Source organism: Cyclopterus lumpus, chromosome 18 (assembly GCF_009769545.1).
Source record: "Cyclopterus lumpus isolate fCycLum1 chromosome 18, fCycLum1.pri, whole genome shotgun sequence".
Taxonomy (NCBI): domain Eukaryota; kingdom Metazoa; phylum Chordata; class Actinopteri; order Perciformes; family Cyclopteridae; genus Cyclopterus; species Cyclopterus lumpus.
Genome location: NC_046983.1, coordinates 15,200,632 through 15,217,841, shown reverse-complemented (window position 1 = coordinate 15,217,841; position 17,210 = coordinate 15,200,632). Strand labels below are relative to the sequence as shown.

Here is a 17,210-nt window from a genome sequence, read left to right as displayed (position 1 = left end):
CCAGTAGTTCTCTTATTTTACAAAGCCTTGATTGGTGATGCACCATCATATCTTAAGGAGCTTGTAGTACCATATTGCCCCACTAGAGAGCTGCTCACTAAATGCGGGGCTACTTGTGGTTCCTAGAGTCCTAAAAAGTAGGATGGGAACCAGAGCCTTCAGTTATCAAGCTCCTCTTTTATGGAACCAGCTTCCACTTTCAGTCCGGGAGGCAGACACAGTCACCTCATTTAAGAATAGACTTAAGACTTTCCTCTTTAATAGTGCTTATAGTTAGGGCTGAATCAGGTTTGCCCTGGTCCAGCCCCTTGATATGCTGCTATAGGCTTATAGGCTTCTGGGGGATGTTTTAGGATACACTGAGCACCTATCTCCTGAAAGCTTTTTTTTCTATTTCTGGGGAGTTTTTCCTGATCCGATGTGAGGTCAAAGGTCAGGGATGCCGTATGTGTACAGATAGTACAGCCCTCTGAGGCAAATTCGTAATTTGTGATATTGAGCTATATAAAATAAACTGAATTGAATTGAATTATTTAATTTACAGATTTCTGGCTTCCGCTATATATTATTTCACTTTGATGGCTTATTTGATCTGTTTCCATTAAATTTGTAAACAGGAAGCTGTACATCGTGTTCTCAGTTTTACAGGGTGTAACGAGCAGATTTATAACTGTGTAGGGCCTGTTTCTGCCAACAAGGACAAAACAGCCTTATGTTTTCTCATCTGGCACCCCGATTGTCAGGATAACATTGTTTGTCAGTGACCATTACAAAAAAACAGGAATCAAACTGTTTATGATCTGACACCTCTCGAGTCAAAGATGTACTTGATTTAATGAGAGACCTCTACAGCACATCTGTATACAGGAAAGCCCTGTCAATCATCAATGACACAACCCAGTTTGAGAGAGTTCTTGTCTCCCAAACGCAATTATTGTTAACTGACTGCAGTTTAAATATGAGTGACGGCTGCACACCAAGGGTATGAATGCAATGACTGTTGAGAGATGTTTGTTCTGTTCAAGGTACATTTTTACCTTGGGCACATGATTGGTATTTATTCATCCTTGGTGATACCAAAGACAATGTTCCTGCCTTTTCTTTTCTGGACCGTAATGTTTTGTTCTGCACAACACGTTTGCGTGACGCTTGCTTTACGTTTCTTGTGCTCGTAGGAAGCAGCCGGTTGTCTTCGCAGGCACGTGGTTAAAAAGCAACTCCATCTGCGGCTTACGGTTGAAGTTTAGTTAGGTGTAAAACTTAAACCACTTGGTTATGGTTGGGTTTGTATCGCTTATGGTTCAAATAAACCGCAAACACACTCAGAGAACTTCTATTATAATATCTTATTGCTATAAACACATAATACAAACCCAAACATGACTATTATGTAATAAACTCAGTAAACAATGTTTAAAAATACGTTTGTCTGAATGCTGAAGAAGAAAGTCTGTCATTGTCTTCAAGCGCTGTCATTCTGTGACATTGTACACCACAAGGTGACACCAAGACGATAACAATGTACTATAAGAATTTTCCTCAGACAATCGCCAATAATTTGCTCATTTGGAATACAATTTGCTGTTTCGGTCTGATTGCACTTCCTTTATGTCTTTTTGCTTCGTTGTAGAAAGTATTTATCGGTCAGCTGAAACAGCACAACAAGCCCGAGAGCCCGGCCAGCTGCTAGTTATGTCTACAATGAACTACTGCCAAGAGCTGGCAGAGAGATATCTGCAGATAGCATGGTGTGTGTGTGTGTGTGTGTGTGGGGGGGGGGGGGGGGGGGGGGGGGGCGGGGGCTACTAGCTTTTTAGGACTGACAGGAAAAGACACACACCTCTTGCTCACACACGTTCTCAGACTTTAAGTATTGCCATCTGCTGTTAATCATCACCCCCTCCCTTTATTTACCCGTCATTACTTACATATACCCAAATCTAGTTGGCAGAGAACTCTTCCTGTGTCCACAGAGCCCTTCAGTCCCCCCCGCCTCAGGGAGCAGTCGAGTTGGGCTGATAAACATTAGCCGTGACGGGGAGGGAGGTGACCAGTCGCCCACTCTTTGCTCATCTCCCGTGAACAGAAACTCGTTCTATCCCCACATAATGGAGGGTACATACCATGACCTAAATTACATTAAGGCCAGCCATAACTTGAGTTCCGCTCAAGAGGGCTGAGAGGAATAGTATGGAAAACATTCTTATCGAAAGAAAACTCAGCACCTAACGGGGGTGGTTGAACATTTGAGCATCTTGTGCTGTGGCTCCAAAGCACAAACCCAGGAGGGCTGAGAGAGGACATTCATCACGTCTGTAGGCAGCGCAGAGTGCTGCTGGGAGCAGGAACGGTGGTGATAGGACAACAAAGAAACAACAGCAGCCAGGTTTCAGGGTTCCCGGAGCTACATCAAAACACTGCTCACCCTTTTGTTGTGGACTGTGCCATCAATATAAATACCTTCATTGTAATTACGGCGTTTATGGGCCTGAGATAGAGCTTAGTTAATGGCTTCTGGAAAAGTTTTTTTTTTTAAAGAATCAATGCTGCAGTTAATGTGATTATGCGGCCCTCCCCGGTCCTCCAAGAGACATCTGGAAAAACAGAGCCAGCATCTGTGGCCCAATGAGGGGCGGCCATTACACACTGCAGCAGACAACCTAACTCAATCAATGACACACATGACCGCTACGAGACAACCAACAAGCAAGTGACTGAGGGGAGAGCTAGATTACTTATACTGCTTTGGTATGTACGAAACCAGTTATTATTTAGAAAGAGAAAGACAGAAGAAATTATTCAATTATAGCTGCACTAATTAATATTTCTATATCAACAATGGATCAAATGACTGTTTAATGTAAAAGGTGTTTCTCATGGCGACAAGCACGCAGATATATCTGAGCCAGCAACACAAAGGATTGAGTGAGCGGTATGTATAGGTGTGAATGTAGCTTTGGAGCCAACGTTCTAAATGCCAGTTACACCCATACTGACATTCAACCCCTCACCTATCGTGGCAATGGTTGTTATGGAGACGGCAAGTAGAGACAAGAAGCTTGGGCTGTGTTTTCTCCTAAAAATCCCATGATGCTCGTGGAGATACTAGAATTACCACCTCGGTGTTGAACGCTTCCACCAAAGTCAAGTTGCCCTTTTCACCCATGTTCATCCAAAATGTCTGCACTTCATCATTTTATCCGGTTAGACATGTGTGAAATTGTCATAATGGTCATTTAAAGTCTTAAGTCATGGCAAAAAAATGAGGTTCTGAACTTTGACCACCAAATTCTGATCAGTTTGTCCTTGAGTTGAAGGAGTCCTCTGGCCGCCTTATAAAAGGTTCAGTTATCTTCTCTCTTTCAGGAACACACACCCAGCAAAGTCATCTCTGATGCAAACCTGCTCACTGCGACCCCCGCCATCCACCAAAGCTCATTAATGAACACAAGCATTGCCATTGCAGGGCAGTCGTCTCATTACATTACATTACATTACATGTCATTTAGCTGACGCTTTTATCCAAAGCGATTTACAATCATGTTACATTCATACACTGTAGACACAGCTACAGGGAACAATGCAGGGTTGGTTAAGTGTCTTGCTCAAGGACACATCGACTAGGGCGGGGATTGAACCACCAACCCTGTATTAACAGGGGGGTCTAGCAGCAACCACAACAGCACCATGAAGTGCATTTAACCAAACACACTGAACACGTTCATAGTAAATTAGTTTGTTCAAACGTATTCATGTCGATGAAGCTGATGAGTTCAATTGATTAAAGAAAGTAGATTGTTCAATTTATCCAAATTGAGGATTTGTAATGCTTTTAGAGTGATGCCGTCAGAAAATATGTCTTAGATACAAGCAAGGGGCCAGTAGGAAAAATGATTGAGAACCACTGCTCTATATAATAAAGTACTGGTACAAGTGTAAACACAGTCTACACTGCAGATATCCACAGAGGACCCTTAAACCCTTTTGTCAGGCGTGTATCTGGCTTTGCAGGTGGCAGGGTGACCTGACGAGCACACTTCACAGCTAACCTCAACCTGACATCTTGCCAGGGTGACATTCTGGGACAACTAGGAACCTCCGTGTTTGTCACACCGGCTCTAATTGGCCCCAACCCGTTCATGGCCCGTCGGCTCCCTGAGCCCCTGTCACAGGATCAAGGTTAATGGCCTCTGTTGAAAACAAAAGGAGGGATGATTGATCAGGGAAAGTGTATGTTGGTCTTCCTGGCTTGCCAGTGGTATCCCACGTAGTTTAATTTAAGGTGCAGTATTGACCTAAACAAACGTCTAGCTCTATATTGAGTCTTTGTGCTTTCTCGCCTCACAAGTTTCCATGGATCGTGGTAGAGTCTGGAGCCGGCCCTGCCTCCTGGGCTCTGCCTCCTGGGCCCTGCCTCCTGGGCCCTGCCTCCTGGACTCTGCCTCCTGGGCCCTGCCTCCTGGGCCCTGCCTCCTGGGCTCTGCCTCCTGGGCCTTGCCTCCTGGGCTCTGCCTCCTGGGCCCTGCCTCCTGGACTCTGCCTCCTGGGCCCTGCCTCCTGGGCTCTGCCTCCTGGGCCTTGCCTCCTGGGCTCTGCCTCCTGGGCCCTGCCTCCTGGGCTCTGCCTCCTGGGCCCTGCCTCCTGGGCCTTGCCTCCTGGGCTCTTCCTCCTGGGCCCTGCCTCCTGGACTCTGCCTCCTGGGCCCTGCCTCCTGGGCCCTGCCTCCTGGGCTCTGCCTCCTGGGCCTTGCCTCCTGGGCTCTGCCTCCTGGGCCCTGCCTCCTGGGCTCTGCCTCCTGGGCCCTGCCTCCTGGGCCCTGCCTCCTGCCAAGGCCCTGCTGACACCCACCCTTCTCTATTTCCTTCTGTATGAAGTGATGCATCATTAATGAACATTACTAACTTTGTTCCTTTTCTGGAGTCTTTGTGCTTTCTCTCCTCACAGGTTTACATAGATTGTGGTTTTATCTGGACCCTGGTCCGGCCCGACACCTACTGCTATTATTATTATTATTAGTTACGTTGCAATTAGCATTGCTAATATGTATTGCTTTTATTTTCCAATATCCACTGTTGCTGCTATTTGCCTGCTCCTAATTATAGGAATATGTTCTGTCATATTCATTGAATGTGTTATAACTCTGTTATGTTGTTCATTCTGGTCACATGACATCTATTGTTCTGTCCATCCTGAAAGAGGCTCCTCCCCTGTTGCTCTCCTGAAGGTTTCTTATCTTTTTTCTCCCCTTAAAGTTTTGTTGTTCCTGATCCGATGTGAGGTCCTGGGACAGGGATGTCATATGTGTACAGATTGTAAAGCCCTCAGAGGATATTTTGTAATTTGTGATTTTGGGCAATACAAAATAAATTGAAGTGAAGTTTGAGTTTAGTTTATCTTATGAGACAGGAAGAATGCAGGTATGTCATCTTTGGTGCACACACTGGCTGAACCACACAGACAACATGGTCCAGGTTAAGAAGCAGTGCCTCCCTGGTGCATCAGTTACCACTGGGACACGAGAAGGCAGTTCATCTTAACATTGTAATGCTTTTGTCACAACAAATGCACACATGACTGTAATATTCCACACACCTATGGCAGAATATATCAGTGCATTGTGGGACATCTTGACAGCACCATATGATATTATGTCAACCCTTTTTGAACGCAGAAATCAAGATTCTCACACGAAGCATCACACAACTCTGTGTGACAAAATAATCTCAGTTTAAAGATCCAGCTCTTGTTGAGTGTTCAACATCGTCATCTTCATCAGGAGGTGGAGGTGAGATGTGGCTCAGGTCGGGACCACATCTGAAGGTCCAGTTCCTGAACCAAACCAATCAATGTGAGGATGATGAATTCTTTACATTCGGGAATGCAAATCACAAATTCATATCTCAAACGGTCCAGAAATTGTAAACAAAAGTCACATGTTGGAAATGTTGTACATCATTGTTCAGACAATCGGCTCCTCGTAAGACTCAAGTTGCCTTAATTTGTGTGATGTGTTTTCCTACATAAGAGTGTGTATGAAACAAAGTCATACAATTGTACTCATTTAGCTGTGGGCTAGCTAGCTAGCCACCTTGATAATTCCACCTTGCTGTCATGCTGCATTAGTTACAGAAAATATGCCGGCGATAGCCATGTGCTTTCCTACGCTGTGTGTGGATGAAGCATTAAGATGTTGGATTTTATCTAGTGTAGCTACACTAGATAAACATCCAACATCTTAATGCTTATGCTTAATGCTAGCCTGCTAATTCCACCATGTTTTCGTGCTACACTGGTTACATAAATTGAGTTGAACCGTGGGCTGGTGGCCAGTGGCAGAGCTGGGTCTCAAAGGTCTGCTGCCCACAGCAGCAGGGAGCGAGGCAGAGGAACCTCCAGCTAGTTATGGTCTCATTTGTGGTCTGATAAACAGTAAATTCATCCCATTTAGCGGTACCAAATATGCAAATAGGCTGTTAGTTTACCAGTCACCAAAACCTGAAAAGCATAGGTTTTTCAAACAATGAAATGACACATAAATGGTACGCGGTCTGGATGGTGTTCACCCCAGAAATGAAGCGCTCCATTGCTTCAATCGACTACTTTTACCATCAACACCGAGTGGACATCTATATTAAAGTTGGCGAATTTTCCTTTTTACACTCGAGTTCAAAAGAAGGCCAGCTGGCTTCCAGATAAACTCGCCGCATGTTTTTTCAAATCGAACAAGACAGGCTTGTAGAGAAATTGGATCTGGGAAATGCCATGCACAGACTTTGTGAGTGGTGACATTTTTTTCACTCAGTTTGAATAACATTCAAGGTCATTTCCATGGCACCAATTAACCTAAAATGCTGATTGTGTACTGGCATATTAAACATCCACTGAATCAATGGAACAAATACAATTACACTCTGAAAACGACTTCTTTTTCCAAAGCTTGAAACAGCTTCATTATGAATTGTGATATAATCATCTGAAGGCTTTGGTATAACAACCCTTTACAGACACATAATGGTTCCAAGCATCTTTTTAGTGTGTATAGTTGTATGAGGACGTGGAAAAGGTGTGTGAAGTGTGATTTGTGCCGGCCATCAGTCATCCTGGAGTTCAGGCATGAAGTGAAATGAGAGATGGCAACAAAGCCCAGCAGGCCTGAGCCTTGGTCGTGGTCTGTTTCAGAAGGTCACACTTTGACAGATGAGCTGTCTTTAGGGATACAAACACAATGGTGAACGGTGGCGAACACGCATCAGATGTCAGGGAGAGTGTGTGTCTGTGTGTGTGTGAGTTTCTGCAGATACGCAACCATGCGGAAATGTGGAGTAAATATATAATGTTTCGGGGCTGCACAGCTGCTCGAACAGGACTTCCTCAGCACATGCCAGACAGGAAACACTACGGGGTCTGCAGGGTATACGGGTTTTTGGCAGGCCAAGGCCCACGCCGCCACCTGCTCTCGGTCTCACTCTGTTCTTATATCTCCCTTTCCTCCTTGACCTCCAGGACTAACTTTCTCTGGAGGTTTATTCTGTTTCCTGTGAGCTCCTATAACCCTCTGCAGAATTCCTGTCTTTCCCACACTCCATACAGCCTTTGAAGGACAATTTGTTTTCTGGTACTGACTCATATGTCAATCCCCCCCGTCCTCCTCCTCCTCCTCCTCCTCTTCCTCTCTCCCCTCATCCCTTCATCCAGAAGCAGCTCTGAATCGGAGAATCTGAATTTTCTAATACAAACAAGGGGAGACGGACGCAGGCCGGCTCGGAGCTGCCAGTCACCGTCTGAGCTGACATCCCGAGCCGAATTAGAGCAGATTAACAGAACAAAGCTCATTATTGATTTGAATCATTATTAAAGTGGAGACACTGTGGGGCTGCAGCAAAGTTCAAACAAAAAAAAGTGTGTGTGTGTGTGGGGGGGGGATGAAGGAACCGGGGTAATAAAAGCTGTAGCCAGGAGAGTGCTTAAAAGACGGCGTTCCCTCTAAAATCGTCTTCGTGGAGTCGGACTAATTAACACCTTGTCTTCACCTGGAGTTCAGCAGTACATTTAGCTCAACTGGACACGCCTGCAAGGGTCTGCCTCATCATTATGGGATGGCATGGATTGCCCATTTCATCACATATCATCCCAGGGTGGCAGCGTAATCAAGGCGTTCATTAACATAGAAATAGGTTACACTTCACCCAGTAACCCTCAACAGAAGATTTGCAATTAAAATTAAATGTGCTCTTTTAAGTGCAACGCCATCTTCCTGAGCTGAGTGTGTGAGATATACTGAGGCAGGAAGATAAAGCTGCTGAGCACCACCAGCCAGTGACAGCTAATTGAATGATATGGCCAATTGTTTTGATGCTCTAAATATTTAATAAATGACGATTACCCTGCTGGCACTTTCTTTAATTATGTACATGTTTGCTGACTTCTTCTTCCGTGCTTGTTCAAACACACGCAGCCTTTAATGTTTCCGGTAACATTAGTAACATTAGTAACAGTCACATGGACGTGAAGGCCGGTTCAATTTCAAAGCAGACTTTCTTTTTTATTCATAGCTCTAAATAAAAAATGTGTTTTGCTCCGATGCATTTTGTCTGTTTAAGAAGTTGTTCTGCTATTATGAGGTTATGTCCTACGAAAATTGCTTTCTTCACTGCACTGCTTTACATGAAATAATTATTGAGGGCAGAATAAATCTCAGGGTTTGATCCAGAGTGTGCAATTGAAACAATGACCTCCTTGTTGTCACAATGCTGGAATTGCTGACTTCCATACAAAACTTGAAAAATCCAACGGGGAAAAAGCAAACATTGAGGGCATAACATTTTCAATTTGTAAAAATATAACAAGGCAATTGTTTCCCACAGTATTAAGTGAGACTATGGTGGGCGGCCTCAGAGCCGAGGTCCGGGCTCCAGGGCAACGTGTGGCAGGGCTACCTCGACTGCTATCGGCACATCTGTGGGAGCGCTGTGTGTCAACTGGCTGCAGAAAAGAAAGGACAGCTGGTATTGATAAACCACGTTTGGAAAAATCAAATCACTACCTCCTTAAAACCTAAAACGTCCAATTTCTGTCAAGTTTCTCACCTGTAACCATTTCATTGTATTGTTGTTTCTGACAATATTGAAGAAAGAGATTCTTAGTCAAGTATGTGTAGTATTGTTGTAGATTATTAGTCTAGATTAATAGATACAGATGAACTGACATTTTGCATCCATATGATTGCATAACTTCCCAACTTTTATTGGTAATGGACCTGTGCTTGTAGATCTTTTCTATTCTTCCGACCACTCAAAGCACTTTAAGAATACTTATCATCATTTATCCATTCACAGACTGATGGGAGGAGCTAAATCCACTAGTCCATTGACATGCAAGGGGGCGGAGCTGCCCAGCGCGTTGACTGCAAGGGGGCGGGGCTGCGCAGCGCTCACACATGGCGTCACGTGCCGGAAAGCCCACTGACATACAGACAGTGAAGGAAAGCCCACTGACATACAGACAGTGAAGGAAAGCCCACTGACATACAGACAGTGAAGCCCACTGACATACAGACAGTGAAGGAAGGCCCACTGACATACAGACAGTGAAGCCCACTGACATACAGACAGTGAAGGAAAGCCCACTGACATACAGACAGTGAAGGAAAGCCCACTGACATACAGACAGTGAAGGAAGGCCCACTGACATACAGACAGTGAAGCCCACTGATATACAGACAGTGAAGGAAGGCCCACTGACATACAGACAGTGAAGGAAAGCCCACTGACATACAGACAGTGAAGGAAAGCCCACTGACATACAGACAGTGAAGGAAAGCCCACTGACATACAGACAGTGAAGGAAGGCCCACTGACATACAGACAGTGAAGCCCACTGACATACAGACAGTGAAGCCCACTGACATACAGACAGTGAAGGAAGGCCCACTGACACACAGACAGTGAAGCCCACTGACATACAGACAGTGAAGGAAGGCCCACTGACACACAGACAGTGAAGCCCACTGACATACAGACAGTGAAGCCCACTGACACACAGACAGTGAAGCCCACTGACATACAGACAGTGAAGGAAGGCCCACTGACACACAGACAGTGAAGCCCACTGACATACAGACAGTGAAGCCCACTGACACACAGACAGTGAAGCCCACTGACATACAGACAGTGAAGCCCACTGACACACAGACAGTGAAGCCCACTGACATACAGACAGTGAAGGAAGGCCCACTGACATACAGACAGTGAAGCCCACTGACATACAGACAGTGAAGCCCACTGACACACAGACAGTGAAGCCCACTGACATACAGACAGTGAAGGAAGGCCCACTGACATACAGACAGTGAAGCCCACTGACACACAGACAGTGAAGCCCACTGACATACAGACAGTGAAGGAAGGCCCACTGACATACAGACAGTGAAGGAAAGCCCACTGACATACAGACAGTGAAGGAAGGCCCACTGACATACAGACAGTGAAGGAAGGCCCACTGACATACAGACAGTGAAGGAAGGCCCACTGACATACAGAGACCCGTCTGCAAAACGTGTTTCAAAGCCACTCAGACCAAGGAGCAACACGTCAAACATTAAAGCTCCTTTCAGACAGACACCCCGAACGTTTCAAAGAGTTCAAAGAACGACAGGTAATCAAATGTGATTATAAACATGATGCACACCTTAAGCTCACCCACGTACAGCCTAACACTGTAGCCTTAGTCTAGTTTAACGACCAGTCTGTGATCATGAGGTCACAATGCACACACGTGTACTAAATGAAACACAATTGATGCAAAATGGCTACATGCTGGTGGATCTTCAGCTAAGTCTTTTTTATTTTAGTTAAGGAAAAATAATTATTCCATGAATTAAGATAAAATATGAACTCTACAATTGCTCATACTTATGGAAGGAACTATATAGTCATCTGGTCAGATACGGACAAAAGGCTACATAGCCGTGTATAATCAATGTTGTGATGGCACCGTGTAGTTTTCATTAATATCTTGCTGTAGGCTAATACTAATATTAATACCATTTGTTAAATGTTGAAAAAGCAACAAGCTGGTAAAAAGGGAACCATACAGATGTTTTATTTATTACTATTATAGACAAATACACCAGTATCGTATCGTATTTGTGGTATCGTATCGAATTCTGGTATCGTAAGTATCAGGTATCGTGATATTTATGGCAGGTATCGTATCGAAGTTAGAATTTGGTATCGTGACAACCCTACACCCATATTCATTTCACGAGGCTGTTAATGCTCCATATCTACGCTGCATTTCTGCATTGCTACTACACTCGCTCTCCTGTGGTTTTCCATTGTCGAAGGTTCTGGATGGTACCTGGTACTTTTTTGGTACCACCTCGGTGGAGGTTCCAGAACCGACACGAGAAGGTGGAGCTAAAAGCCTGCAGACCGCCGATTGGTCTGAAAGAACGGCACATCCTGCACAAACCACCGCAATTGTATTCTTAACGTGACCTAGATTTTAAAACATGGCAACATGACAAACTACAGCGTTCACTGCAGCGAAGTATTGTGCTGAAGATAATGTGGCGGCAGCTTCATGCAGCGGCATACGGCGATCGGGGAGGCACCAACACCAACCGGTACCGACTAAAATAGTTGGATCGGGTATGGTGACAAATCATTTACATTATATTCTGGAATTTGATTCATGGATAAGAATCGACCAATCTATTGCTGCATTAAAAAAGCGTGTACTTGAATTGTAATTCCTGTTCATTTTGAAGATGTGGTATCCAGTTGTTAGTGAGCACATCATTAGTCTAATAATAAATACAAATAAAATGTATTTAATTGTTTCATTTAGATTTATAACGTTAGTAAAGCAATGTGAAAGTCAAGCCAAGACGTTGCCTCCCACATAAAGAAAGATCCCAGTCTGGTATAGGACCGGTAGTATATTTATTGTCGAGTATACTTTTCTATTTTACCTAAACAGAAAATGATGCAACATGTGTGCTAATTAAACTTCATGTAGATATAATAATCTTATCAGAAATGACAAAAATAGCTCAACAGCTTCAGAGCATTCGGTCCCATCACATGCTCCTCATCAGCAGATGGAGTGTTCCTGCTTGTTGCACGTACACGTTCAAACATACTTTTTCTTTCTTGCCCCGGGAAATGTCACTCTGTGAATGTTTTAGTGTGTTAGTCATTATCTCTGAAACCAGCACATCACGTCATCTGTCTGCTATGGGTGCTTCAGCCAGTACAGGCATGTCGCCCCCCCCCCCCCCCCCCCCACACACACACACACAGACACACACACACACACACGTACACTCATACACAGACACACTCACACACATACATACACACACAACTACACTCACACACATACACACACACCTACACTCACACACACAACTACTCACACACAGACACACACACCTACACTCACACACACACACAACTACACTCACACAGACACACACACCTACACTCACACACACACAACTACACTCACACACAGACACACACACCTACACTCACACACTCACACACCTACACACACACACAGCTACACTCACACACCCACACACACTCACACACACACATAGACACACACACCCACACACACAGACACACACCTACACTCACACACACACTCACACACCCACACACACACACACCTACACTCACACACAGACACACACACACACACCTACACTCACACACCCACACACACTCACACACACACAGACACACACACCCACACACACAGACACACACCTACACTCACACACACTCACACACCCACACACACTCACACACAGACACACACACCTACACTCACACACCCACACACACTCACACACCCACACACACTCACACACACCTACACTCACACACCCACACCCACTCACACACCCACACACACGCGTCAGTCTTTTCTCATTCCGTGTGTCGGTTTAGAGCCCTGGAGGTGAAGGAGTCCCCCTTTGTAAGACCACTCCAGAAGGCTGAGAGAGAACAGACGTCCTCTTGACTCCTCATGCGACATCTTGGATCTCGCAGGGTGAACTGAGGAGCATGGCTGTGGCTGCCACTGCACTCAGTGAAACAATGACTTCAATGACTTCTGCCCACATATTCACTTACTTTCTTACTGTTTTCATAACGAGATATTTGCCAACGTGAGGTCTGTATTGTAACATGTTATATCAAGAGCCACATTTGGTTGCAATAACAACATATTTGTTCTCCTTATAATGAGATGCTTTGTTGTGTTGTGGTGCAATATTTTTCTCTGTGCCTACAGTATATTACACATAATACATACAATAATTATGAGATGCTTTGTTATAACATGATCATTTGATCATTATAAACACACACATATATATTATAACTGTTTAATTGTACTGCTATAATGAGATGCTGCGTTGTAATATCCTTGTAACCTTATTTTAATTGTAATGTTTTTTTCTTAAGATACTTTGTTGAGATAAGAGGATACTTTTGTATAACAATATGACTTGTTATAACAATTATTAATTCCTAATGATGAGTCACTTTGATTTTTTAACTCGTTATAATTTTCTTCTAATAACAAGATGAATGGTTGTGATAAAGAAAAGACCTAATAATGCAATAATGAGATATAATAAATGTTTATTTCAACGGTTAATTGTAATAAAGAGATTCTTTTCTCTTTGTAACGACACGCTTTGTTAAAATAAAGACTTTCATATTAATATAATAGTATATTTATACCTTTATATCTTTTTATCTTTTCTCGTTTTATTACAACCAGATATAGTTCTTGCTGCTTTCATGAGTGTTAAAGTAATGATGTTCCAGCAGTTCCAGTTCTGTTCCACTAGACCAGGCCCACTAGATCTAATAAACTCACTTTCCCGTAACATTCCCAGTAACTCCACCAGAAGGTGTCCCTCTTCCTCTGACCCACCGGGACTGGATTAAAATGAGCCCAGACTGAGCCAACTGGCTGCGTACGGTGTGGCAGTCTGTTCCAGACTCGGTGGACCGTCACCAGTTCATCCATCATGCCTGTCTGTCCCATGTAAGCCACCATTGTCTCAGGGATTCTGGTTTTTATGTCCACTTGCCTAACTGTCCGTGTCCGTCCCTCCATTTGTCTCCTCTCGCTCCAAGTCATCAGTCTGTTTCCAAGCAACTGAAATCCTATGCATCCAGTGTGTGTCCCTTTGACTGACTCTAGGCAACAAACAAACCAACAATCCCTGTGACAAAACCAGGCAGCAGTGTCTTTAAACCTGCCACCAGGGGGCGACTCCTCTGGTTGTATAGAAGTCTATGCTTCATGTGTTAAAGCTGCATTCTCTCTACTGAACACCAGGGGGTGGCTCCTCTGGTTGTATAGAAGTCTATGCTTCATGTGTTAAAGCTGCATTCTTTCTCCTGACCACCAGGGGGCGACTCCTCTGGTTGTATAAAAGTCTATGCTTCATGTGTTAAAGCTACATTCTCTCTACTGACCACCAGGGGGTAACTCCTCTGGTTGTATAGAAGTATATGCTTCATATGTTAAAGCTGCATTATTTCTCCTGACCACCAGGGGGTGACTCCTCTGGTTGTATAGAAGTCTATGCTTCATGTGTTAAAGCTGCATTCTTTCTCCTGACCACCAGGGGGCGACTCCTCTGGTTGTATAGAAGTCTATGCTTCATGTGTTAAAGCTGCATTCTCTCTACTGACCACCAGGGGGTGACTCCTCTGGTTGTATAGAAGTCTATGCTTCATGTGTTAAAGCTGCATTCTTTCTCCTGACCACCAGGGGGTGACTCCTCTGGTTGTATAGAAGTATATGCTTCATGTGTTAAAGCTGCATTCTCTCTCCTGACCACCAGGGGGCGACTCCTCTGGTTGTATAGAAGTCTATGCTTCATGTGTTAAAGCTGCATTCTTTCTCCTGACCACCAGGGGGTGACTCCTCTGGTTGTATAGAAGTCTATGCTTCATGTGTTAAAGCTGCATTCTCTCTCCTGACCACCAGGGGGTGACTCCTCTGGTTGTATAGAAGTCTATGCTTCATGTGTTAAAGCTGCATTCTCTCTACTGACCACCAGGGGGCGACACCTCTGGTTGTATAGAAGTCTATGCTTCATGTGTTAAAGCTGAATTCTCTCTACTGACCACCAGGGGGTGACTCCTCTGGTTGTATAGAAGTATATGCTTCATATGTTAAAGCTGCATTATTTCTCCTGACCACCAGGGGGTGACTCCTCTGGTTGTATAGAAGTCTATGCTTCATGTGTTAAAGCTGCATTCTTTCTCCTGACCACCAGGGGGCGACTCCTCTGGTTGTATAGAAGTCTATGCTTCATGTGTTAAAGCTGCATTCTTTCTCCTGACCACCAGGGGGCGACTCCTCTGGTTGTATAGAAGTATATGCTTCATGTGTTAAAGCTGCATTCTTTCTCCTGACCACCAGGGGGTGACTCCTCTGGTTGTATAGAAGTATATGCTTCATGTGTTAAAGCTGCATTCTTTCTCCTGACCACCACCGCTACCAGAGACGTGTTCTTATTATCCGTAGTTGCTATGTGTGCCAGATTTAGGAGCTCACCTACGGATCGGTTATTTTTAATATTTAAAATAAAAATTGTTCAGTGCCGTGTGATCAACTTTTATTTGTTGTTATCTGTCTGTATCCTAGTGCAGTGATACCGTATGTATTATTCAGTTTGCTTTCAATAAACTGACACACATTTTATGAAAAAAAGTTAGAAGGAACAAGTTAGTTTTTGATAATTCCTCCGACAATTTCCAGACAGTATTTATCAAACAAAAACATATGCATCTTTAATGTTACATCTCTCTCTCTTGCGCTGAGTCCATTTATATTCTAGGCATATTCTCACACAACATTGTACCCTTAATTATGCTCACGAGGATTCCTAAATGAAATGCTGACACGTCTGGTGTAATGTTGGCCTGGTCTCTGATGAACAGCGGAGCTGTGCGGACACGTTCTCTCTGAGCACCTTGGGAGTCTCGGCACGTCTCCGGGCGTGATGTTATCACAGGAACATCATAACCTCTGCTGGCCTTGAACCCCATGTTCCCTTGTTCTCTTGTTCCCTTGCTCCCTCGCTCCCTCAGCGCGTGTTCTCATTATCCGCGCCCGGGGTGTGTCACTCCTCCTGCTACAAAGAAGCCACGTCGCATACCAAAAGCCTCCAATGGCGTCGGTTGAGAACGCTCAGGGTCGAACCTGTCAATGACCATCAAATAATGGGTCTAATGAAGCATGAGCGTTCCCTTTCAGCGTCGATGCTCCCTGGAGCCACGATTGACCGCTCTGACCTCACACACCTGAGTGTTCTCAACACAGTCTCTTCCCAACAAGAGCTCCAAACCTTGTTGCTTCTCGGTTACTGTGCCACCGTCTGCTCTTATCACCATTCAATCTTCAACACGCTTTCAAGACAGAGCTGAGAGAGGAGAGGCGGAGCTTCTTGAGACCGCCCTCGCTCTACCTTCTCTGTCTCCCGATTAATTCTTCTTCTCAGGTGGAAGACAGAGGTCATTACAGGTGGGTACGAGAGAAGGAATACTCACTGATTACGTTCCACTTGTAGCACCAGCTGGAGGTCTTTGGATGAGAGTGCTATTTCCCCTCTGACTGGGTGCTCCTCCTGTCGGGTTAAGAAGAGAGATGGGATCAGGTCATGGCAGCAGAGGAACTCAGCAGGAACACTTTGCTTCTTTTAAAGGACCATAGTGCAGACTGTTCAGCCAGCAGGTAACACGGCCTTCAAGTTGCCCAAAGGCAGCTCATTTCAAGCTGAGTGGAAAATAAATGCATTTGACATATCTATTCCCCAAAATGTGTTTCAGAAGAAATGCTTATTTCAGAGACATGGGAATACTTGTTCCAACCACATTCTGCAACCAACCTTTTTGTCATTTATTGACTAACTAATTGACTTATCAAAAGATAGCGAAACAATACCCATCACAATTAGCTTGATCCGTCATAGTAAAAGACCCAAAGTTATACAATGTGAGCAATGGGATTCAAAAGGGAAAAGCAGCAAATATCACATATTTAGAATCAGGAATGTTTGTTTAAAAAAAATATATAAACATTTTGAATCAAACCAATATAAAATTGTTACCAATTAATCTTCTAAGGCACACTATGGCCAAAATGATACGTTGTTAACAGCGTGT

The 17,210-nt window shown here is 44.3% G+C and overlaps 1 protein-coding gene across 1 annotated transcript in view; it reads right to left on the bottom strand.

Annotated features, from left to right (window-relative positions):
- Positions 1-17,210, bottom strand: part of adam19a (ADAM metallopeptidase domain 19a) — a 174,294-nt gene that overhangs the window by 74,549 nt on the left and 82,535 nt on the right. The window contains exon 3 of the mRNA XM_034557064.1: positions 16,596-16,672. Within this exon, the coding sequence (XP_034412955.1) occupies positions 16,596-16,672 (77 nt within the window). The remainder of the gene's footprint in view (positions 1-16,595; positions 16,673-17,210) is intronic.